Source organism: Prionailurus viverrinus, chromosome A2 (assembly GCF_022837055.1).
Source record: "Prionailurus viverrinus isolate Anna chromosome A2, UM_Priviv_1.0, whole genome shotgun sequence".
Taxonomy (NCBI): domain Eukaryota; kingdom Metazoa; phylum Chordata; class Mammalia; order Carnivora; family Felidae; genus Prionailurus; species Prionailurus viverrinus.
Genome location: NC_062562.1, coordinates 91,285,912 through 91,312,204, shown reverse-complemented (window position 1 = coordinate 91,312,204; position 26,293 = coordinate 91,285,912). Strand labels below are relative to the sequence as shown.

Sequence of the window (26,293 nt, the reverse complement as noted above, 5' to 3'; positions counted from 1 at the left end):
TAACTTGATTTTTTTCCAATATATGAAGTTTATTGTCAAATTGGTTTCCATACAACACCCAGTACTCATCCCAAAAGGTGCCCTCCTAAATACCCATCACCCACCCTCCCCTCCCTCCCACCCCTCATCAACCCTCAGTTTGTTCTCAGTTTTAAGAGTCTCTTATGTTTTGGCTCTCTCCCACTCTAACCTTATTTTTTTCCTTCCCCTCCCCCATGGGTTTCTGTTAAGTTTCTCAGGATCCACATAAGAGTGAACACATATGGTATCTGTCTTTCTCTGTATGGCTTATTTCACTTAGCATCACACTCTCCAGTTCCATCCATGTTGCTACAAAGGGCCCTATTTCGTTCTTTCTCATTGCCACGTAGTATTCCATTGTGTATATAAACCACAATTTCTTTATCCATTCATCAGTTGATGGACATTTAGGCTCTTTCCATAATTTGGCTATTGTTGAGAGTGCTGCCATAAACATTGGGGTACAAGTGCCCCATGCATCAGTACTCCTGTATCCCTTGGGTAAATTCCTAGCAGTGCTATTGCTGGGTCATAGGGTAGGTCTATTTTTAATTTTCTGAGGAACCTCCATACTGTTTTCCAGAGTGGCTGCACCAGTTTTCATTCCCACCAACAGTGCAAGAGGGTTCCCATTTCTCCACATCCTCTCCAGCATCTATAGTCTCCTGATTTGTTCATTTTGGCCACTCTGACTGGCGTGAGGTGATATCTGAGTGTGGTTTTGATTTGTATTTCCCTGATAAGGAGAGATGCTGAACATCTTTTCATGTGCCTGTTGGCCATCCGGATGTCTTCTTTAGAGAAGTGTCTATTCATGTTTTCTGCCCATTTCTTCACTGGGTTATTTGTTTTTTGGGTGTGGAGTTTGGTGAGCTCTTTATCGATTTTGGATACTAGCCCTTTATCTGATATGTCATTTGCAAATATCTTTTCCCATTCCGTTGGTTGCCTTTTAGTTTTGTTGGTTGTTTCCTTTGCTGTGCAGAAGCTTTTTATCTTCATAAGGTCCCAGTAGTTCATTTTTGCTTTTAATTGCCTTTGGGGATGTGTCGAGTAAGAGATTGCTACGGCTGTCAGAGAGGTCTTTTCCTGCCTTCTCCTCTAGGGTTTTGATGGTTTCCTGTCTCACATTCAGGTCCTTTATCCATTTTGAGTTTATTTTTGTGAATGGTGTGAGAAAATGGTCTAGTTTCAATCTTCTGCATGTTGCTGTCCAGTTCTCCCAGCACCATTTATTAAAGAGACTGTCTTTTTTCCATTGGATGTTCTTTCCTGCTCTGTCAAAGATGAGTTGGCCATACGTTTGTGGGTCTCGTTCTGGGGTTTCTATTCTATTCTATTGGTCTATGTGTCTGTTTTTGTGCCAATACCATGCTGTCTTGATGATGACAGCTTTGTAGTAGAGGCTAAAGTCTGGGATTGTGATGCCTCCTGCTTTGGTCTTCTTCTTCAAAATTCCTTTGGCTATTCGGGGCCTTTTGTGGTTCCATACGAATTTTAGGATTGCTTGTTCTAGTTTCGAGAAGAATGCTGGTGCAATTTTGATTGGGATTGCATTGAATGTGTAGATAACTTTGGGTAGTATTGACATTTTGACAATATTTATTCTTCCAATCCATGAGCAGGGAATGTTTTCCATTTCTTTATATGTTCTTCAATTTCCTTCATGAACTTTCTAAAGTTTTCAGCATACAGATCTTTTACATCTTTGGTTAGATTTATTCCTAGGTATTTTATGCTTCTTGGTGCAATTGTGAATGGGATCAGTTTCTTTATTTGTCTTTCTGTTGCTTCATTATTAGTGTATAAGAATGCAACTGATTTCTGTACGTTGATTTTGTATCCTGCAGCTTTGCTAAATTCATGTATCAGTTCTAGCAGACTTCTGGTGGAGTCTATCGGATTTTCCATGTATAATATCATGTCATCTGCAAAAAGTGAAAGCTTAACTTCATCTTTGCCAATTTTGATGCCTTTGATTTCCTTTTGTTGTCTGATTGCTGATGCTAGAACTTCCATAAACTCGATTTTTTAAAGTGAAGGTATTGATCAGAAAATCACAAACCATTTGAATAAACTGCTGTTAGATTCTAAAACAGGTACAAGAGAACCAGAGTTGGTTTTTTTTTTTTTTTTTAATTTTCTTTTCTCTGTCAGTCTTGTGGTGGTTTTAATTACCTAAAGTCAAGATCTTTTCTACAGGTAAGACTGCTATGAAAAACATTATTCTTCTTCTTCTTCTTCTTCTTCTTATTATTATTATATAGTTGACATACAATGTTACATCAATGTTACATTAGTTTCAAGTGTAGAACTTAATGATTTGATAAGTTTATACATTATGTCGTGCTCACCACAAGTGTATCTACCACCTGTCCCATTACATCACTATTACAATATCATTGACTCTATTTGTATTCCTCTGCTTTTTATTCCCATGACTTACTCATTCCATAACTGGAGGCCTGTATCTTCCTCTCCTCTTCTCCCATTTGCCCAACCTCCTCCCTCCTCCCTTCTGGCAACCTTCAATTCTCTGTATTTATATTTCTGATTCTGCTCTTTGTTTGTTTATTCATTTTTTTTAGATTCCATTTATGAATGTAATCATATGGTATTTGTCTTTCTCAGCCTGACTTATATTACTTAGCATAATACTCTCTAGATCCATCCATGTTGTCTCAAATGGTACAGATCTCATCATTTTTTATGGCTATGTAATTTATTCTTTTGTATATATAATTATATTATATATATATATATAATTATTTGTTTATATATGTGTATATATAATCCCACAGGTTTTCTATCCATTTGTCTATTGGCGCACACTTAGGTTGCTTGGCTATTATAAATGTCTTGGCTATTGTAAATAGTGCTGCAATAAAAATAGAGGTACATGTATCTTTCCAAATTAGTGTTTTCACAATTTTGGGTAAATACCCAGTAGTGCGATTATTGGCTTGTAGGGTAGTTCTATTTTTTTTTTTAATTTTTTGAGGAAACTTCAAACTATTTTCCACAGTGGTTGTACCAGTTTACATTGTTCAAACGGTGTAGTGCTCCTTCCTTTGTCTCGAATCCTTGCCGACACTTTTTGTTTCTTGTCTTTTTGATTTTAGCCAATCTAACAGGTGTGCTTTTGATTTGCATTTTCCTGATGATGAGTGATGTTGAGCATCTTATCATGTGTCTGTTGGCCATCTGTGTGTTTCTTCGGAAAAACATCTATTCAGGTTCTCTGCTCATTTTTTAATTGTTTGGTTTTTTGGTGTTGAGTTGTAAAGTTCTTTTTTTTTAATGTTTTATTTATTTTTGAGATGGAGAGAGACAGAGCATGAGCAGGGGAGGGGCAGAGAGAGAGAGCAAGACACAGAATCTGAAGCAGGCTCCAGGCTCTGAGCTGTCAGCACAGAGCCTGATGCGGGTCTCGAACCCACAAACCACGAGATCATGACCTGAGCCGAAGTCGGACGCTTAACCGACTGAGCCACCCAGGCGCCCCTATAAGTTCTTTATATATTTTGGATATTAACCCTTTATCAGATATGTTGCTTGCAAATATCTTCTCCCATTCAGTAAGATTTTTTGTTTTCTTGATGGTTTCCTTTACTGTGTAAAAGCTTTTTATTTTGATGCAGTTCCAATAGTTGATGTTTGCTTTTGTTCCCTTGATGTTTCCTTTGTTTCTAGATTTCCTAAAATCTAGAAAATATTGTCATGGCTAATGTTGGAGAAGTTACTGTCAGTGTTCTCTTTTAGGATTTTTATGGTCGCAGGTCTCACGTTCAGGTCTTTAATCCATTTGGAGTTTATTTTTATGTATAGTATTAGAAAGTAGCTCAGTTTCATTCTTTTACATGCAGCTGTCCACTTTCCCCAGCATTATTTATTGCAAAGGCTGTCTTTTACCCATTTTATATTCTTGCCTCCCTTGTCATAGATTAATTGACCATATAAATGTAGATTTATTTCTGTGGAGTCTCTATTCTGAGCTGATCATTGATCTTTGTGTCCATTTTTGTGCCAATACCATACTGATTTGATTACTACAGCTTTGTAGTATATTTTGAAATCTGGAATTGTGATACCTCCAGTTTTGTTCTTCTTTCTCACAATTTCTTTGTCTTTTGGGGTCCTTTATGGTTCCATACAAATTTGCTTTAGTTCGGTGAAAAATGCTGTTGTATTTTGATAGGGATTGCATTGAATCTATAAATTGCTTTGTGTAATATGGACATTTTGACAATGTTAATCCTTCCAACACATGAGCATAGAGTATCTTTCAATTTGCTTGTTTCATCTTCAATTGCTCTCATCAATATTTTATAGTTTCCAGAGTACAGGTCTTTTACCACCTCAGTTAAGTTTATACCTGTGTATTTTATTCTTTTTGGTGCAATTGTAAATGGTATTGTTTTTTAAATTTCTCTTTCTGTGACTTTGTTGTTAATGAGAAAATTGTTTATTGACAGTGATAATATGTCTCACTGGAAAATCTGTAATTGTCACGTAACCTATGTGCATCAAGTAGGACAATCTTTATTTTTACAAGGAAAGAAACTATCCATTAGCCATGTTGTTAAGTCTTGCTCAGATAAAAAAAATATATAATCTGACTCACACAGTTTGGATGGATTAAAGAATAACAAATATATAAAAAGAAAATAACTAAATAAGAAATTATAGGATCATTTACATGATCTGTAGAAGCACAGGTGTCTCTAAAGATAAAACATAAGAATAAATCACAAAAAGAAATATATTTGAGTACATAAAAATGACAATCTTCTGCAAAAAAGGCCACCTGAAACAAAATTAAAAGACTACAAACACAGAAATGTATTTGTGACATATGTGGAAACAAGGTGTGGTACACAAAGCTAGATTGCTAGGGTGCCTGAGTGGCTCAGCTGGTTAAGCATTTGGCTCTTGGTTTTGGCTCAGGTTCCTGATCTCACAGCTAGCAAGTTGGAGCCCTGCACAGGGCTCAAGGTTGACTGTGAGGAGCCTGCTTGGGATTTCCTCTCTTCCTTTCTCTGTCCCTCCTCTGCTTGCTCTCTCTCTCTCTCTCAAATAAAAATTAAAAAAAAAAAATTAAAAGAGATTGCTTACAAACCAATAAAAAAGATGGAACTTTAATGGAAAAATAGCCAGAGTGCCAGTGGAAAGTTCATGTGCACTGACAAGAGAAGGAAATATATAGTCAGTAAAAATACATATGAAAAACTATTTAATGTCATAAATTGTAAAAATACATTTAAAATACTAATAAGATAGCATTTTCATCTTCTACCAAAATGGTAAATATCTAAAGTTTTATTACAATCTAGAATGATGTGAAAGAAATACTCAAACTGCTGGAAACAACTGATATAAAATTTTTGGAATTTGGGAATTTGTGCACTAGTCATCAAAACCTAAAAATACACATACAACGCTATCCAATGACATCAATTGCAGAAAGGCATCATAGGAAATTAAAAGTAGAGGTGTGAACAGATTATGTACCAATGGCAGTCATTCTAGAATTATTTATAACATCAAATACTTGAGAAACAATGCCTAATATCTTATAGAAAATCGTGTATCTCCAAAGAGCAGACATTATCAGACAACTATTAAAGCTGTGTTGGCAGAGGGGTGCCTGGGTGGCTCAGTCAGTTAGACATCTGACTCTTGGTTTCAGCTCAGTCATGAGCTCACAGGTCCTGTGTTCGAGCCCCACGTTTGAGCTCTCTCAATCCCACGTTTGGGACTCTCTCTCCCTCTCTCTTTGTCCTTCCCCCTCCCCCCTCCTCTCTCTCTCAAAATAAATAAACTTAAAAAAAAAAAAGGAGCTGTGCTGGCAGAGACTTCAATGACTTGAGAAAATATTCACCTTGCTAAGGGAAAATAGAAGTTACAGATTATAATTCTAGTTTTGTAGTACACAGGCAGTTAAAAGACCATGAAGAAACGTCTTCCAGATGCTAATACCATTACTGGTGTCATGTCTCATTGGTGGGATCCCTACTAATTTTTACATTCTTCCTGATGCTTTTAAGTATTTTCCAAAATGTTTACAATAAACATGCATTATTATTTATTACAACCAGACGAGAGAGAGAGAGAGAGAGAGAGAGAGAGACAGAGAAACTTCACATTCCACGTGGAAATGTTTATTTAAAAAAAATATTAGGGAGTCACAGAAATATTCAGGTCAATTTATGAGTCTGCCAGGTACATTTCTCCAGGTACTCAATTTTCAGAAACTTGGGCGCTCCTGTTGAATAACAGGATAATTCATGTAATCACAGAATTGCAGGCCAAGAAGGAACCTCTGGGATCCCCCAAAGTGAGGAAGGCATCATGCCCATTTCGTGCACCAGTTGGTGTCCACTACCCCAACATATTCAGTATGTTTTCAATGAAAGAAAACATGGAGACCACCCCAGTAATCGTACTTATGGAAAAACTGCTTCCTCCAGAAACGAAAGGGCTTTCTTGCCCAAGGTGATACGGTTCCCATGAAATGACACAAGGAGTAGCTGTACTTGTGGTTCCTATTACTACCAACCCGTACCGCATCTACTGCTTGCCAGGCACTGCCCTAAGTGCTTCATGCACGTCGTTTAATTTAATTCTCTTCACAACCCTCCAGGGGTAGGTATGGTTACTGTTTTCGTTAAGCAGGTGAGAAAACTGAGTCACCAACTGCATCGGTATTTCATTCCCCTTTCCTCCCTGCCATATCACGCAAACCCTAATCACCAAAAAATCGATCTGACGCCCTCTAGCTTGGATCCTCACCCAGGGCTGTTCCTAGGGCGCATCTGGGAGTGTGTGTGATGCGGGTCAGTTGGGAGGTTTTAAAACGGCGCCGCCGGATAAACAATATCCTGGTGTCCAGTGTTTTACTCTGGCTCCGTCCCTGGAGCGCCCCTCCTGGCGGGCCGCGGGGACCGGGGACACCAAGGGGGGCCCCCGACCTCGCTCGCCTTCCGGGGCGTCGCGAGGCGCGGGCCCGGCGGCGGCGCAGCCCCCTCGGGACTGGACTCGCTCGGCCGGGCCGCAGCCCCCGCCCGCGCCACCTGCGCCCAGGCCCCCGCGTCTCCGCCCCGCGTCCCGCCCCCGCGCCGCGCCCGCGCCCCGCGGTCCCTCCCTCCGGCGTGACGGGAGCACCGGCGCCGGCTGCCCGGCAGCGAGCGCAGCCGAGCTGTCAGCGGGCGGACGGGCAGGGGGCGAGCGCGCGGCGAGCCGAGCGCGCCCCACCCGGGGAGGCTGCCTTCCTGCCGGCCGGCCGACCGCAGCGGGACAGAGATGCGGCTCCTCGCCCCGGGGCCGGCGCGGGGGAGGGGCCGGGGGCGGCGGGCGGGGGCTCCCCGCTGCGGGCTCTCGCCGCCCTGGAGCCCCGCCTGGATTTGCTGCTGGGCGCTCGCCGGCTGCCGGGCGGCCTGGGCTGGGGACCTGCCCTCCTCCTCCGGCCGCCCGCTTCCTCCTTGCCTGGAGGTGAGCCGCACCTGGTCCTTTACCTGGAGTTTGCGGGGGAGGGGGAGGACCAGCGGGAGGAGAGGGGCGAGGCTGGTGCCCGTTCGTCCCCCTCCCCGCCGTCGCCTTCTGCCTTCCTTGGGGGACAGGGGCTTTGGTTTGTGGCAGGGATGAAGTTGCCCGCCCCGGGAGGCTGGCCGAGAGAGGGTGTGTGGCTTTGCTGTCTTTTGGGTGATGCTTTTTCCGTTCGCTCTCCTGTTCTCAGGGCACTGAAGGACTTTGCGGCGCCCTCTTCAGAGTGCCGGGCTTGAGGACCTGGGGCCTTGGGAGAGATTTCAGCGAGTGGGATGGCAGGGAGACTGGGGAAGCCCCGCTGCTGGGATTTGGAGACCTGTCTCTTCACAGCTCTTGCAGAGAGCCAGATACTGCCACAGGAGGGTTTCCCGCTCCCCCCGCTCCCCGCCCCTCCTCGCCCTTCCTCCAGTCCCCTGGCTTCCCCTAGACCTTGTGGGGTCTCTACCAACCCCTTCTTCCCCCTCGCCCGCGCTCAGCTTCCTAATGAGGCCCTGGGGACTTGCTAAGCCAGTGTGTGGTATCACTTGGCATCCTTCTGGCAAAATATGGATATGAATTAGGGAGAATAAAAGAGTGTGTACTTAGAGAAGAGGCGGGTTGGTGATCTAGAAAATTAGAAAAGACAGAGTGAATATGCTCCTTTTGGGAGGTGTTCATCTGGATGAAGCATTGCCACTGTTTATTTTGTGGTTCGAGATTATTGTTGATTTACAGCCAGAAAGAATAATTATGGGTGATGAGATTTTCTCCTGCTTTTAGGGGAGCTGGACTTAACGTGCCAAAAATTTACAGGGGGTGTCGTTGGTAGTTGTATTGGGTGTTTATCTTTCCTTTTAGTGTTCCAGAAAGTCCATCCTCTTAATGAAAATCAATGAGGGGAAGGAAGCAACATTTCTGACCTACTTTGAGTGATTACATTGGGCAGGATATGAGGATTGAATACTGTTTTTAGGAAGATTGTTAGGAATCAGGGTGATGGGTCATTTTAATTTTTGTAGTGAAAATAGGTTAGCCCATAGCCCCTCTGGGAAGAATGGCCAGACACAGTTCCTTTGTGTGTGAATGCTGTAACTTCTGAATTTTACCCAGGCTTGAACTGTAGAGTATTTGTGTTCTGGACCTCATCCATCTTCCTTGGATTTTCATCTTCCTCTCCCATAGTACAAGTCCCAGGACAGACCGAAATGAGAGAGAATCAGATCAAAGGCACGTGTGGGAGCACGCAGAGCATTGCAATTGGGGAAATCAGGGCAAGTGCTCAACAAACAGCTGTGTTTAACTTCAGAGTTTATCAATATAATTAGTAGTGTAATCTGTGTTCTCCAACTTTACCTATCACTTGGGAATGATCCGTTCCTCCATGTTTCCATGGGAAGCTGCTTCTTGGATATCCTCAGGTTGAACAGTTATAACAGGACAAACCTAAAGCCTTACCTCCAGCCCCCGGCCTCAATATACACAACATACTTCTTTTTTTCTGAAATGAGAAGTCTTGTAACACTAATTCTTAGTAATGAGGAATCTACTTGAACCTTCAGGGTGAAAGACATGGCCAATGGAGTGATGCTTTTTGGTCACTACAACTAGACTGATCCTTTAAAATTTTTTTTTTAATGTTTATTTTTGAGAGAGAGAGACAGAGAACAAGCAGAGAAGGGGCAGAGAGAGACACAGAATCTCGAGTGGGCTCCCGGCTCCAAGCTGACAGCATAGAGCCTGACGTGGGGCTCGAACCCACAAACTGCGAGATCATGACCTGAGCTGAATCAGATGCTTAACTGACTGAGCCACCCAGGTGTCCCATCTGATCCTTTAGATGACCACATGGACCACACAGGTACTCCTAGAAAGAACAGAATAGGAGTCTGCAGCCTAACAAAGAAATACTGAAATGAAAGGCAGGCAGGTGCCAAAAAGTTGAGGAAGTTTCTCTTCAATTAATTCTACTCTTTGTTGCACTAACTTTAGAAATTGCATGTGACTCAATTCCTTGAGGTCTCGTTTGAATTTTCCCCCCAAAAGTGGGAATAAATGACTCATAGAGGAGGATTGTATTGAGCTTGCCTGTGGCTCGTTGTGTTTTTAGAAATGGTGATGCACAGATCCATTTATATTCTTTCCGATGACTGGCAACATTTGTAAGATGACTGACTGGGAGTTAGAGCTTTCTTTGGAATTTGGAGGGGCCAAGCAGGATCATAAGGGCTAAATTTGCTCCTGGCCATCTGGTCTAACTAGCTGAGACAGTTTTATAGAATTGATCACGGTTTGTCTCTGACATTATTTTTGAGAGCAAAGGGAGAAGGGCAGGTATTTTTCAGGCTCTGAGGGTAAGGGTCTGCTTGTCCTGGGAGGTAGGGGGGAGGTGTCCTCCGAAGTAGAGGTGTGGAATTGTAGGCCAAACTCCTGTGAGCACAGACATAAAGTAAGTATTTTGTGTTCAGTCTTGCCCATTTGTCCCTTTCCACTATTTAGTAATACAAACAGGTGGGGCACCTGGGTGGCTCAGTTGGTTAAGTGACTGACTCTTGATTTGGGTTCAGGTGATGATCCCATGGTTTGTGAGTTTGAGCCCCATATCTGGCTCTGCACTGACCGTAAGTAGCCTTGAGGTTACTTGAGGTTCTCTCTCTCCCTTTCTCTTTGCCCCTTCCACGTGTGTGCATGCTCTCTCTCTTAAAATAAATAAACTTAAAAAAAAAAAAAAGAAACAGAGGTGAATGGCACACACTAGAACAGAACTGTGAGCTGGGGAGGATTGTAAGAGTGGGGTCAGAGGCTGACAACAAAGGCCAGCTCTCAATAATCTGAGAGAATGTTGAAAATGATGGAAAAATCTGTAATTCTAAACCTGATATTTTTTTCCCCCAGGAGTTTGAGTTTCACCCTCATTGATCAGTATTTTTATAAAAGTAGTCATGATTAACTGAGTTACGTAGACTCTGATTTTCCTTGCTTGGTTTTGGAGGAAAGCAAGGGAAGGAAAAAGAGCACAGAAAATTGTCCTGGGACTAGTCAAGTTATAATTGCTGGAGTTCAGGAAAAAAAAAAAAAAAAAGACAACTGGGTTATGGATAAAGTTTCACTTAGATTTTTGCAGAGCATTGGACTCAGGGGTGAAACTCATAAAATACAACTTACTTTGTCAAGTCATTGGATGATGGAGCCAAAAAAGGGAGAAAAAAGATTACTTTGGAATACTCAGCTGGTGATCAGATCAGTAGAGTGGAAGCACAGGTATCGACAGGAAAGCTATAGGTTGGGAGACAGAAATAAAACGTAAAGTCAGTGTGCCAGCAGAGGAAGGACAACAGGATGTGAGTTGGGTAAATGGTGCTTAAAGAAAAAAAAAAAAGAAGACTGGACATCAGAATGTGCAGAATTAATTTCTCAGGCCTGTGTGTGGGGAAAGCATCCTATGGATTTCTTGGCCCGAGTTCATTGCTTGTAAAATGACAGTAATAAAAACTGACCTACCTATTTCTGTTGTGAGGATGAAGTTACTATATATTAAAGGAAAAATAAATCTATATAAATGTGAGAGTTGATTATTGCTGGATTAGTAGACCTAGATTGTGATATTTCAGAAAGGGTCTACGGGGAGATTTCAGAGCTTCTTCAGAGGATAGGCTTATCCAAGAATTGAATGGAATGGAATTTTTGACTCATTGAATAATAGGACTTAATGGAACTGCCAGAGGAAAAAATGATAAAGGCCACCAGATGATTCAGAATTGGAGTAAGGTATTAGAAGATAGAGTTATGAGAGTAAAAAGAACAGAAGTAAGTGGATTATGTTTGCATTATTTAAATTTTGAAAATTAAATCAGAAAATAGCTTGATTCTTAGTTCACTGCTCTCAAATCCTGCATAATACGATTCCACTGGTCTCTGAATCTTGAGGATGATGATGTCCTGCCAACAGATTTTATTCCACAGACATTTATTGAGCTTATACTATGTGCCAGGCGACATGTCAGATGATGTGAAATTACAAATTAAAAAAAAAATTTAATTGGGTAAGGGTGAGACAGAAATGTAAACAATTGCAGTGATTGGGTGCCATGAAAGGAGAAAGGGGATGTCACATCTAGTGAGAAAGATCATAAAAACGCCCTGTAGAGGAAGTGAATGAGACCTGAAAGATGAAGAGGAATTTGCCAAGCAGACAAGGATCATATGTGAGTGTGGGCTAGCAAGGACATCTCTGGTGTAGAATATAGGTTGAAAAAGGGCAGAGAGACAAAACAGCTTGTAACTGGAATACAGCATGCTCTGGAGAGTTTAGTGAGAGATGAGTCTGCGAGGCAAGCAGAAGAAGCTTGATCATAGGGTACTCCATATCATGCTAATAAGCTGGTCTTCATTTGGTGGGTGTTGGGGAGCAATAGAAGGATGTAAAAATCAGGAGCAATAAAGTATGCTCTACTTTGGCAACAATATGGAATCCATATTAGAGGGCTAGGAGATAGAAAGGGGTAAGACCTGCTAGGAGCAATTGTAATAGTCCGGGTAAAGGATAATGGACCTCAGCTAAGAAGCAGCCATGAAGATGGCACAGCGGGTGTGCTGGGAGAAGGTAGAATTTTCAGTAAGTGGATGTGGAGGGTGAGGGAATGAAAGGTCCTGGCTTGAGGAGAAGATGGTGCCTCTAACCTCCTTGAGAATGAAAGTGAGGAAGACAAGATGAGGACCTTGGTTCTGGAGAGGTTGACTTTAAGTAGAGTTGGTCATTAGGCAGTTGGGTATCAGGCCTTGTTGCTCAGGGGTCTGTTCAAGTTCACTTGAACTTGAACAAAAGACATGGTTGAAACTGCTGGATTGGATGCTCGTCCAGAGAGTGGGAACAAAGAGGATGAAAGGTAAGGTTTTACTAACATTAAAGGCGGTAGAAATCAAGGCATCCGCAAAGGAGACATGTAAGTAATGCTAGTGTAAGGGAAATGGACTGTACAGAGTGTGAGGAAGGTGAGAAAAGCCTTGGAAGAAGAAAGGGGTGGTTGTGGTGTCAGTTGCCCAAAGAAACTCCAGTAAGATGAGGATTAAATAGAATATTGAATCTGACCATCAGGTTGTTGGTACTCAATGCCAGAGTGGTTCCTGTGGAACGGTGGGGATAGCTTGAGTATCAACTGAGAGGCGAGGCAGGGGTGATAGAGCAGAACTTTATTATACAGCATTTGTAGATTAGGTAAGAGATTGGGTCTTCCACATCTGCATAAATCAGGAGAATTGCAAATGGCCATATCTTCTGTTTCAGATTCGGATGGCAACAGTTGAGAAACTTTGAGCAGGTGGTCTCTGAAGGTCATGAGCTGTGGGGGAGGGTGTCAGAGGTTCTAAAGTCACACTGTCCGGAAAGAGGTTAGGACCCAGCCTCTGTTTTCAAGCAGTTGAGATAATCTTTTCTGCGAGGCTTGTGGAGGTGAATTTTCCATTTCAAGTCCTTCCGCTGAGAACCATTTCTCATGTTTTAGGCAAATGCGAACAAGTCTTCACACCATCAATATTTACAATGTAAAACTAAGAGTTGACAGTTCTGTGAAGTGTCATATTTTAGCACAAGGGATGGAAATAGCAGAGCATAGTATAGAGTGGCACATTTTCCTATCATAGTGCATTCTTCAGAAGTGCCTTGGATCTTCTTCTTTATTGTCAGAAAACACCAGCCAAATTTGGGTTGCCTTTTCCTCCCCATTGAAGAAACCATGGATATTTCTTGTCCCTTTTTGCATTTCTTAATGTAAGCTACCTGTAATATTTCAATATTAAACCCATATTTATTGTGTACTTAACTACCAGCTACTGGTGGTGGTGAAATGGCGCACCATGCATATGGCCCTGCCCACGCTGAGCTTTATAATCTTGTGAGGGCAGAATCGAAACAACATAGCCCATCATACAATCATGTTTACCATCGTGGTGTGATTTGCTGTGTGCAGGACGGGTGTATAGCTCTTCTAGTCCAGGGTCAGGGGATTCCCGAGGAAAGGACGTTTAAGCCCAGTCCTAAAGGAAGGGTAGGGGTTTGCTGGATGAAGGTTGTGCTTGGTGGCGATAGAACATCTCAGACAAAGGAAGCCGCCTGGCCAGGATTAATTCCTGTATCCTTCTTTAACGCCTCAACCCTTTAACTGCTAAAGACAAAGGATCTTTTCTCTGAATTCTAGTCGCAGCCCATTGTTTACTCTCGGGCATGTGTATGCTGTTGTACAAATGTTTTGCACGCACAGGACCATCCTGTACGGTTGGGTGAGTTGTGCCCTGAAGAAGGGCACCCAGCTAGGGGGGCAAGTAAGAGCTAGAATCTGTCCTGTGTGCATGTGGCCAGCCAGCTGTCCTGGCACAGGTCGGCGTCCATCTGCAGGAAGGGATACCTTTTCCCAATTTATAGTCCAGAAGAGACATTATTTTCTAAGTCATGCAAAGGTCATATGCTTTACCAGAGGCTCGGAACATCCTCCCCCACTCCCCCAAGTACATGATATGCTCATTGAGGGCAGGATTTCATCATCTTTTTCAACAGACAGTGATTAAATATCTTTACGTTGAAGACACTTTAGGGGTTTTAAAGATGAGTAAGATGTAGGTCCTCTTTTCTGGCAGCACTGATCACTGCCTTGAAAGTAAAGTAGTGTGGGTGGCTTCCACTTTTTAAATTATAAAAAGAAATTGATCTTTATAGTACATTTAATCTTAATTGACATCTTCTCTCATTTGTACCAGATTTAAGACACTGAAATAAAAACCCAGTGATCAGAATATATTGAAGTCTATTCTCAACTCAGTTTATAGCTCTGGAGTTCAGGATACTATTTATTGCTTATTCACATCTTCACTTTTATAGGTCTTTTCTCTAGGTCAGTGGTTCTCAAAGTGGGATCATAGGACTAGTAGTGTTAACATTACCTGGAAACTTGTAAGAAATGCAAGTTCTTGGGCCTTGCACACAGCCTGCTAAATCAGAAGCCCTGGGGTTGTGGCCCAGCAATCTTTGTTACAGCCAGCTCTCCAGGGTTATGTTATACCCTGAACTGTCCTAGTTATAAGGGGAGGAGTACAGTTTACTGCCTTAAACCCAGGGATCTGTTTCATCGTTAAAACTCCTTCAGCTATAACTCAAGCTGATTGCTGTTTCTGCAGGGCATTTTAGAAACTCCTGCAATAATCACATCCAGTGGGGCGTGAGCTCCTCCCATTAGCCTGAAGTGTATCAGAAAGCATTTCTCTGTTATCTTCTGTACACCAGGTACTAGGCAGGATGCTGCTGCTAATACAGGATGCAGAGGACCTTGTCATCCCTCTCTAGGAGCCTAAGGCCTGAGGGAAGACGGAAACATGGGAATTAATGAGTGTTTCTCTCTGAAATAGACATTGGAATAGATAAACATGGTAATATAAAGAAAGTATGATCAGCCTTTTTGGTTAATGTTTTCCAATGTTTGCTACTTAAGAGGAGGAGAGTGTTGTGTATACTTTGCTCTAACTGCAAAGTGTCTTCTTGTTAGAGTAGATGTAGTATCAAAGGTGGGCAATCAATACTCAAATTTGTACTCAGTCACCGTTTTATGTGACCATGTGCAAATCATTCTCTTTGAGTCTTTCTTTGTCTGAAAATGAATATAGTAACTCCTGCCTTATCTACATTAGAGTTACTGGGAGAATCTAATGAATTTGAAAATGCTTTGTAAATTTTAATGCAATCCAGATAGCAGTTATTATGCACGTTGAAGTTAAAAACAGTGTTTCTGAAGGGATGGATTGAAGTATGAAAGGGCTAGGAGGTGGATAAGAAATTTGTTAACTTACAAAAGTATTTTATAGGGGTATTCTTTTTTTCATTTTTAAATTTTTAATATTTTATTTATTTTTGAGGGACAGAGTATGAGTGGGGGAGGGACACACACACACACACACACACACACACACACACACACACACACAATCTGAAGCAAGCTCCAAGCTCTGAGATGTCAGCACAGGGCCTGATGTGGAGTTCAAACTCAGGAAGTGCGAGATCATGATCTGAGCCGAAGTTGGGCACTTAACCAATTGAGGCACCCAGGCGGCCCTAGGGGTATTTTTCTAATTATTGAGGTTGTGTGTTGTGAAAATTTTAGAAAATAAAGTATAAAAAAAGTAGTTCTTCCACTTGGGGATATCTGGCATTAATGTTTTAGCACATTTCCACTTGCACACTTTCTTTCTTTTTTTCTTTTTCTTTTCAAAACCACAAGCGAGCTTGTCTTGTGTCTTTTCCTCTCTTGTTATAACCATTTTCCAATGCCACTAACACTTCTTTGTAAATATTTCCATAATAGTTATAAATATCTTGATATGTAATATATTGCAAAATATTGCATCATTTGAATGTCTACCTTTGTTTGCTTGTAAGTCATTTACTTCACCATTTCACTGCATATGCTCTTGTCTAGGTGAACGATGATCTTTTCTTTGCTAAATCCAGCTGTTGTTCCTCACCTTTCCCTGCCTTGTCAGAAGCCCTGGACTTGGTTGCTCTGTTACCACTAAAACTTTTACTTGGCTTCAGGCACACCTCACTGTCTTGGCATCTCTCTACACTGTGATTCTTCATCATTACTGGTTCTGTCTCATCTCCCTGATTTCCTTACACTGGGGCTTTCCAGGCTTAATCCTTGGCCCTCCTATCTTTTTTTTTTTTCTTGGTCATCCTCACACTCTTGGTGGTATCATCTAGTTTCTTAGCTTTAAATACTATCTACATGTGGACAGCTCTCAGATTTACATCTCTCTCACTGGACCTTTCCCTGGATTCCCAGCTTGCACAGCCTTGGTGTCTCCACTTGGATAGTTGAACTCAAACCTGACACATTTGAACCTGAGCTCCTGAAACTGCTCCAAACCTACTCTTTCCCCATTTCCTCTAATGAGAACTCCTCCCTTCCAGTGGCTCAGACCTAAAACTTTGGAGTCTCCACAGACTTCTTTTTCTCCTACTTCCTATATCCAGTCTGTCAGCAAACTCTGTTGTCCTGCTTCAATATAGTTAGCGTCAGAAATCTTCACCTTCTAGGCCACACCACCATCGTCTCTTGGCTGGATTATAACTTCCCGTCTAGATCTCCTTTAGTTTAATCTCAACAGAGCACTTAAGAGATCACATTAAAACATAAGTCCAAAAAAGTGTTATTCTACTACTCATAGCTCTTTGAAGGCTTCATTTCAGAGCCAAAGCTGGTGGCTTATAGGACCCAGTGTGGTCCAACTTCCCATTAAGCCTCTAATGACGCTTGAGAAAACCTGTTTCATAGGACTCTCTCCATTCTTAATTCTGCTTCAGCCTCTCCAGTCTCCTTGCTCTTTCTAGAATGTGTTATGTGAGCTCTTTTCTCAGAGCCTCTGCTTTGCTCTGCTTGCAACTTCCTTCATTCAGCTATTTGGCTTTTCTCCCTCATGTGCTTCAGGTTTCTACTCACTTGTCATCTTCTCAGTAGGGCTTTCTCGGGACTCCTGTTAAAAATAGCCACCTCCTCCTTTCTATCCTCATTTTGTGCTTTCATTTTTCTCCACAGCCCTTTCCAGCATCTATTATAATATATATTCTAATTATTTTTTTGTTTTGTTTTTATGACCCCCCCCTCCCCCCCCCACCAATAAGTTGCAAGCTCCATCAAGACAAGCCAGTTGCTTCTTCCCTTCCTCTCTCTTTCTCTTTGAAAATAAGCTACTTTATCCCTGGCGTTTCAAACAGGGCTTGAGACAGTAAATGCTTAATAAATGCTTCTTGAATGAATGAGTATATTTAATTTGGGGTGCTGAGGTTTTTCATTGTTTGTAATATACAAATGTTATAATAACATAAAACGTTGTCTGAGTTTCTTATTATTGAAGATACATTACTTGCAGCAGAAATCTTAGGTCAAAGAATGTGAACTATATCCTGGGCAACACTGGAAATTGTTACTTATTGCTACTAACTTGATGGTGGAAAATGCTGTCTCACTGATGTAATTAACATTTCTTTAATCACTATTGAGAGTCAATATTTTTCATATCACTTAGTTTTTTGGAGAATTTTCTGTTTAGGTATTTTCATTTAATGTTTTTCTTACATATATGGTAGTAAGGATACCATTCAGTATACACTGAAGATATATTTCTCTAGATTTTTTTCCTGTCCACATGTCTTGAGATAATATAATACCCAGAGAAAGCAATTAGTTATTTAGACTGTAAAAATATATGGTCTAAAAATATATAGAATTACTTAACACATCAAATAGCAATAAATTTAATTTTTATTTATTTTAATTTTTACTTTTTTAAAGTTTATTTTGAGAGACAGAGAGAGGGAGGGAGGGAGGGGGGGAGAGAGAGAGAGAGAGAATATCCCAAGCAGGCTCCAGTCTCTCAGCCTTGAGTCCCATGTGGGGCTTGGTCTCATAAACCATGAGATCATGACCTGAGCTGAAACTGGGAATCAGATGGTTAACTGACTGAGCCATCCAGGCGCCCCTAGGAAAATATTCAATTTTTAAAAACACTGTTGTTTGGTACATAGTACCTTACTAAATTCCTCCAATAAATGAAGTCTATCATGTGTTTGGCTGACAAAAATACTAAAGCAACTGCAAAATGACTAAGAATTCTTGGGCTTGGAATGACAGTGTTTTGTTCTAAGATTGTGTTTTTGAAATTTCAAGATTGTCCTACTTCATTCCGTGTTCTTTCTTTTTCAGTGGCCATTCATATGTTTATCTGTTCATCTAGCATGTAATGAGTTCATATCCTGTATTTCTTTCACTGGGAAACTACTAATGCCTAAGTCTATGATTATTACAGTACAGACGGGTTACATGCTGTGAGGGAGTTGTGCACAGGGTTACACGGAAGCAAGGAGAAGGGGCAACTGAATCAGATTAAGGAACCCTGGCCTCAGAGAACGTCCTGTTGGAGCTGAGTTTTGAAAGCTTTCCCGAAGTGCTTTCTGGGATGCACAGAGGCCAGCATTTCTCGGTCAGAGAAAATAGGTTGTGTAACAGCACACCTCTGTGCTCCTCTTAACTCCTATGACCATTTCAAGGGCTAGAATGAAGGCACGTGGATAGGAGTGGCAAGAGATGGCTAGGTTGTGGGGAAGGCAGGAAAGCTATGGGGGAGCCACTGACATCAGGTTAGGATTATTCTAAAAGGAGGATGAGGAAGGAGGGATCTTATTGGAGGCAGGGAGATCAGGTAGGGGACAGCTGCCTCTCCCACGGGGAGAGCAAGAAGTCAGAGCTGGGCAGCTGACAGAGCGGGGTAGTGGTAGTACTCAGTGATACATCGCAGCCTCCAGGGACTGCTAGGGCTTTAGCCTTGGGCTGCTGGGTAGATGCTTAGCCTTTCATTGAGACTGAACATTTAGGAGGAGGAGGCCAGGTGGCTGAAAGAAAGAGGATGAGTTCATTATTGGCATCGTGAGTTTAAAGTGCCCAAGGGACTTCCAAATAGCGCTCTCCCAGAGACAGCTGGATGTCTGCGAGTGCAACAGAGAGACAGCGTCTAAGCCACAAGCACATAAGAGGTACTTGAGGCCACTGGCATTGATGAGGTCACCTGGGCTCTTAGCAGGCAGCAAGAGCAGTGTGCTGAGGAGAGGGCTCCGGGAAACGCCGGCATGTAAAAAGCAAGCTGAGCCAGAAGCAGTTGAGAAGGAAACTGAGAAGGCACAGCCGGTACGGTGATAGCACAGAAGCTGGCTGAGGATTGAAGGGGTAGCTGACCACCAGGAAATCTGGAGGATGATACCCACGTGGTGTTGCTTGACGTTTAGTAAGGCGTTTGAAACATCATATCCTTGTGGACAAGAAGCAGAAGGATATGCTGAATGATCGTATCACTAGGCAGATTGTTGGCTATTTGAACCCAAATGTACCCTAAGGTTATTAATTTAAGGAATTGATGCCAATCTGGAGGGAGGTGTTCAGTGTAGTACTATAGTCCCCACATCATGCACAGGGGATATATTCCAAGACCCCCAGTGGATGCCTGAAACCCTGGACAGTACTGCACCCTATATATACTGTGTTTTTTCTTGTACATACATTCCTGTGACACAGTGCTATACATTTTGTGTAAGAGATTAACAACAATAATAAAATAGGACAATTACAACAGTATACTGTGGTAAAAGTTACATGAATGTGATCTCTCTATATCTCACTGTACTGTACTCACCCTTCTTGTGATAATGTGAGATGATAAAAGGCCTGCGTGATCAGGTGAAGTGAGGTGAATGACAAGGTTGCATTAGGCTATTATTGACCTTCTGGTTATACATCGGGGGGGGGGGGGTTCGTCTGCTTTGGGTTTGGTTGCTTATGGGTAACTGAAACCACCAAAAGCAAAACCACGGCTGGGGGCCTAGTGTACCTTTGGTCTTAGTATCTAATCTTTGAGTTGTTGTTGTTTTACTATTTAATCGATGTTTTGGTTTTGGGAAGGCTTAGCCAAATTTTGTAAAGTCAGAAAGCTGGGAAAGATGCCTAATGACTTGGAAAGCAGAATTGGGATTCAAGATGATTTGAAAGGCTAGAATAATGGGCAAACATAATTGTTCTAAGTATAGACTGTCCTTTTGGGTTCTGAAATTTAGTTGTTTAAGCATAGGATGAGGAAGTCTTGCTGAAACAGGATGAAGAAGTCTTGCTTAAAAGTACTTTTGAAGCCACAGATGTCACGTGGCTGCTAAAAGCACCGATGGTGTGTGTGTTAGGCTCTATTAATAAGAGCAGAGTACTTGGCTCACAGAAGGTAGACGTTTAACTTAGGTTAGTGATTCAATTTAGGAGTAATATTTGAAGAGGGATATTGACATATGGTGATGTTGACTTGACGTGCCAGTTAGGAAATGAAGTATTTAGAAGGTATGTCCAAATACTTGATGACTGACCAAAGGAATTGAGGCTGGGTAGCTCTGAGAAAACTTGAGGGAATCATGATAGCTTCAAATGCATTATGTGCCATCACGTATTAGAAGCATTTATATAATGCTCTTTTAGAGGATGGTATTAGGATTGGTGGGTAGTGGACAAAAGGGTGCAGATTTTAGTTCATCCGAGAAGGTGTTTTATATCAGTAGCGTCATGAACTGCTTCTTTGTACTTTGGAAGTTGCAGGTTTCCTCTTTTGGGCAGGCTGATGGCCTAGGTCACATCTGTGGGAATGATGAGTTCTGGTTCCCTACTGTGTGCCTATATTCATATGGTGGCTTTAAGGGGCAGTTCAATGACTGTTCAAGGTTACATACATTCCTCTTGTAACAAGTAAGAAGAGAAATCTTTATCCTTGGCGCTTTAGTTCTAGGACACACTCCTTCTTAAGCTGTCATATTTAACACTTTATTCTAAGATTGCTACCGTGTAAACATAAAACAATTGCCCTTTGGTGTTTAATGTAACATCCTAAAATGGAGAGTGGAAAAAATTGGCCATTTGAAATTTAAGTCTGATGCCGACTTCTATTTGGTAATTCTTGGGCATATCAATAATGCATACTAGGAAATAACTTGAACTAAATAACAGTTGATGCTTAAACATATCTGAGCTTGGTATGCTGGGGAAGTGCTTCCGTATCTAAAGAGCAGGTAAATATTAACACTATTTGCTCTATTTTTTTTACGATGCCTTTTTTTTACATTTGACCTTTTGAAAATTAAATGCAGTACGTGTGCATTCTAGAAAAATGAGGCGATAAAAATACTCGTAATTTTACCAAATAAGCACACTACTTTTAACATTTTAGCATTTGTAGTAGAAAAATTAATAAAAATAACAATAGGAACAATTTTAGGGCATTTCATTTACTAATTGATGAATTCATCCTCCAGACTCTAATGAGATTGGTCCTAATACTTCCAGCTTGGTAGAATTACTACCTGTGAGCTCCAGCTGCTGCCCCATTGCTCACATTTGTAACCATCAGGAAACCCTGTCTCTATCACATATTTCATATGTCTTTGCATATATTTCATGGCAAATATACATGTATGTTTACAAAATTGGAATATTCTGCACATACAGTTTGGTAATCTTTTTTCTTTTTTTTCATTTAACTCTATGCTGTGAACTTATTCCCTCATTTTGACTTCTCTAGAATTTTTATTCAGTGCTTAATGTAAGGTAAGCATCTAATTTTATTTTTGAATAACCAGGTTTCCTAAATAGTGTTTTGAACAACCCGTAATTCATCCTTTCTCCATTGATTTGTTTTCTGTACCATCTATTGTGTGGGTATATACATTCTTTTTAATCTATTATGTATAAAAAGTGACATACATATCCTCAAAAGTATTTGATTTCTTTTGGGCTACTTTGTATGCTGTTTATTTATTTATTTATTTTTACCAAGATTGCACACAGAATTTTGTAATATGATTTTATAATATACTTGTTGCTTTTCTTTCAAATATTTTTCTGCTGTTCTCACTCCTCTTCAAGTTCAACTTCAGAATAATTTTGAAAAGTTAAAAAAAATCTCACTGGAATTTTCTCTTGGATTCTGTTAAATCTTTTAACTTATTTGGAAAAACTGTCATCTTTGTAGTGTAATCTTCGCATTTGAAGACCTAGTTTCCTTTGGCGCTTGGAGTATTCTGTACGTTTCATGAGCACTGACTTTGTAAGTTTTTTGTTACTATTTTTTTATGGCAGCTTTCCCCTACCATTTTATCTTTTTGTTTGTTTGTTTATTTATTTATTTTGAGAGAGAGAGCATGAGCAGGGAAAGACAGAGAGAGGGGGAGAGAGAGACTCTCAAGCAAGGTCTGCATTGTCTGCATGGAGCCCGATCCGGGGCTTGATCTGACAAACTGGGAGATCATGACCTGAGCCAAAGTCAGACTCTTAACCGACTGAGCCACCCAGGCACCCCTACCATTTTATTTTTTAATTGATTTTCCCCTGATAGGCTGAAAAGCCATTGGTTTTTGGAAATTGTGTATCTTGTTATAGAGTGGTCTTGTTAATTCTAGTATTTTGTTGATTATCTTTGATTTTCTTTCTAAAAAAAAATTTTTTTTTAAATGTTTGTTTATTTTTGAGAGAGGAAGAGACAGAGTGTGAGCAGGGTAGAGGCAGAGAGAGAGAGACAGAGAGGGAGACACAGAATCTGAAGCAGGCTCCAGGCTCTGAGCTGTCAGCACAGAGCCTGATGCAGGGCCCAAACCCAAAGACGATGAGATCATGACCTCAGCTGAAGTCGGACACTCAACCGACTGAGCCACCCAGGCGTCCCAGATTTTCTTGATAACCGGTACCATTTATTGAATAGTGAAATGTACGAAGCACTTTACTCATATTAACAGTAATCCTCACAGCTATCCATACCTTTGCTTTTAGAGTTGAGGAAACTGAAGCTCAAAGGCAATTCATACCTTGAGAAAGATGTCAGAGGTAGTGAGTCCTAAGCCTGGGATGTGTGTGTCCTCAGAGATCTCACTTTCCACTGAACTTCACTGCCTTCCACTCTGCCTACCCTGAGCTGGTTTGTACCTCTAGTTCCTTACAGCTGCTTCTGTCAGGATATACATGGAATCTTACCAAGTGTACCAAGCAACTATTTATAATGTTTTCCTCCTTTAGTCCATAATTTTTAGATTCCTTTTTCTCAGGGTAGTAATCCCTTTCTCATGTGTTTTAGAAATCTATCCTCTGGTCCAAGGTAGATCTTGGTGTTGCACATGTTTTAACAAAATGAGCTCTCTGTACTGCTGTGTTTCAGCCATAGACAGGTGTGTAGGTGGCCATGGCCACTGGTCTCCTTGTCTCGAGGACGAGGTGTCTGTGTAGAGTCCTTAGTGCAAATTGTGTTGTCTGGCAAACTGTGTCCTGCTGGGCTGATCAACTGAGGGGGAGCTCATCCTGTCTAAACTAGATTCTTGTTTAGGAAAATTTTTTTTGGAAGAAGAATTTTTTTAGACAGAAAAAAGGAGGACAGCTGTTCGTGGTTCTTCCCCAGTAAGCACACCTGACGGGCCCTGGACGTAGTGCATGTTCTGTCTCTGTCTTGCCCTGTGCAGTTCTGGGAATAGAGGATGCCGAAGAGTTAAGCCAGGGTGAGGGGTGTGGGTCTGATGACATCTTAAACCAGAAGCCTGTAAAACTTCAAACATAAAAAGCTGAACCCTGTTGTTGAAAAAAACCACTATATACCAAAGACAATCCCGAATGGAAATCAATGGGCGATAGTTCTATCATTTTACCACAACTCTTTCAGTGTTTTTGTTCTGTATTCCCTTTTTCCTTAAAGACTTACATCAGAGTTATGTGGGCCAGGCATTGTTCTAAGTGTTTGAGATGTATTAGCCCATTTAAAAGCACATATGTAAATAATACTGCTCTAAAGTGTTATTCAGATATTTAGCAGAAGGCTAACAATTGCCTCAATCTTTTTTAAACTTTATTGAAGATTAATTGAAGTACATTGAACAACATAAATATGCAGTGTATAATTTGCCCAGTTCTGATGTATGTATACACTTAAGAAACGAATGCCAAAATCAAGATAGCCATTTCAAATACCCCCAAAGGTTTCTTGCTTCCCCTCATAATCTACTCCTCCCCCCACCCTGTCCTTAGGCAGTCACTGATCTGCTTTCTGTCACTATAGATCCACTTGCATTTTCTAGAATTTCATATAAATAGAATTCAATGGCATTCACTCTCTCTCTCTGATTTTTTTTTTTTTTTTTTGGCTGTTTTCACTTAGCATAATGATTTTGAGATTGATTCACGTTGTGGTGTATTCAATAGTTTGTTCCTTTTTATTGCTGAGTAGCATTCCATTGTATGGCTATACCACACATGCGTGTCTATTTTTAACATACTATAGTTCTAATCATGGTACTTGATATTCTTAACCTCCAATATGATAATGTAATCTATGAATATCAAGAACTCATTAGCGAGCATTTCAAATGGGTTGTTTATAAAGTTCGCCAGCAGCAGCCCAAAATGTAAATGTAAGCACTAAAGGAATGTTGACGTTCTGAGATATTCTGGGAGGTAATTTATTTTTCTGTTTTACTGAGTATTTAGTGCTATTTCAGATATGTCTTGATTTTTGAAAAGCTAATCATTCAGTTAGTTAGATATGCTTGTTGGGATTACTTCCACTTGCCTGCCTGTCTGCCTATAGATCATTTCATTACCAATTAATGTTTGTCAGAGTGCAAGGGATGAAGGCAAACCTCCCACCAAGCATTCAGAAGCTAAAATGAGAACTTTTTTTTAGTTCATCGTGGTGATGAGCATTTGTGTACTCTCTAGATGAGAGTAATGTTTGTATTCATTTGGAAGGACAATTAAATATATTCATTAGTTTCATATAATAGTTGAGATTATATTTCAAAATAAAAATCCAGCAAGATAGCTAGGTTTAATTGCATTTTTCTTTTTTTGGTGGGCAGTGATAGGAATTCGGTTGGCTAGAACCGAACATTTAGAACAAAGTAAGAATGCTTTTAGACTAGTAGTGGTTCCATAAACTTTGGGGACTCTTTCTGTCTCTTTCTCTCTCTCTTTTTCTCACCCACCCTCCCTGCTCTCTCCCTTCCCTTTTCTTTTTTCTTTCTTCTTTTTTCTCTTTTTCTTTTTCTTTTATTTCTTCTCCAAAGAAGCTAAAGGTACTAATGGGAACTATAATTGTGAGACTGGCTGATCTGTCCTATTTGGGTTTATTTCTTCTGTAGCAGTAACTGATGACTTTTCCAGGACAGGGAGAATGATGTGACTCATTTGTCTTGATAGCAGTGAGTTCTGCCCTCTCTGCTTGGACATGGATACAGGAAAACCATTACTTAAACCCACCCTTCTTTTCTGCCCCTTTTTTCTGTCCTTTCAAAACCAGACTCTTCACCTTTATTTCTTCAGTTTTCTACCTTTTTTTCCCCACACAGTGTAGTCTGGCTTTTATCCCAATCATTTTCCTAAATCTCTTTTTGTGGTCAGTAATCATCGCCTAATTATTAGTGGTTTCTTTATTCTTCATCATACTCCATTTCTCTGCAGCATTAACCCTGTTTCCAGGCTGCTGACTTTGCTTTCTAAGACACTGAAATCTTGTATTACCCAGTATTAATATCTTTCCTTCTTTAGATAGCTCCTCTTTTCTTATTTTTCTTGGAAAGTGGTGGTTTTCCCAGGGTTGTGCTTTTGGTTGCCTTCTCTTTGTATTATATATGTACTTTCTGAGTCTTAGCCATATTTTCTTTTATTCTTATTTTTATGTAAATAAAAGTAATACCTACTTATTACACACAATTTGAGTATACATTTGAGTACATGATTTGAGTATAATATGAACACTTTTGAACAAGCAAATGATGAATATCACCTGCTGTCTCACTGTGGCGAACCATTGTTGAAATTTTTCTTGTCTTACCTAAACCTTTGTTTAAATCAATCTTAAATCCAACTTCTAAATGCCCAATTCTCCACTGGATTACAAAAGCACATTTACAACTCCTTAACAGACACCTCTAGTGGGACATCCTGGATGCCTCCAAATTAAATACATTCTGAACCAAATTAATTATTTTTCTTGTACTTGAAACTAGTTTTTCTTCTTGCTTCCACTTCTGATTGGTTAATAGCAACTTGATGTTATTGATCCTTTTCCTTCTTGTCTGTAAACTCCATATCACTAAGTCATAAAACAGATCATTTTAATTTGGTCTATGAAGTCCTTTATCACGTGGTCTCAG

General features: G+C 40.7%; 1 protein-coding gene across 1 annotated transcript in view; it reads left to right on the top strand.

Annotated features, from left to right (window-relative positions):
• Nucleotides 1-7,262: 7,262 nt before the first annotated feature.
• Nucleotides 7,263-26,293, top strand: part of ELAPOR2 (endosome-lysosome associated apoptosis and autophagy regulator family member 2) — a 185,840-nt gene continuing 166,809 nt past the window's right edge. Inside the window, exon 1 of the mRNA XM_047848990.1 lies at nt 7,263-7,512. Within this exon, the coding sequence (XP_047704946.1) occupies nt 7,324-7,512 (189 nt within the window). The 5' untranslated portion in view covers nt 7,263-7,323. The remainder of the gene's footprint in view (nt 7,513-26,293) is intronic.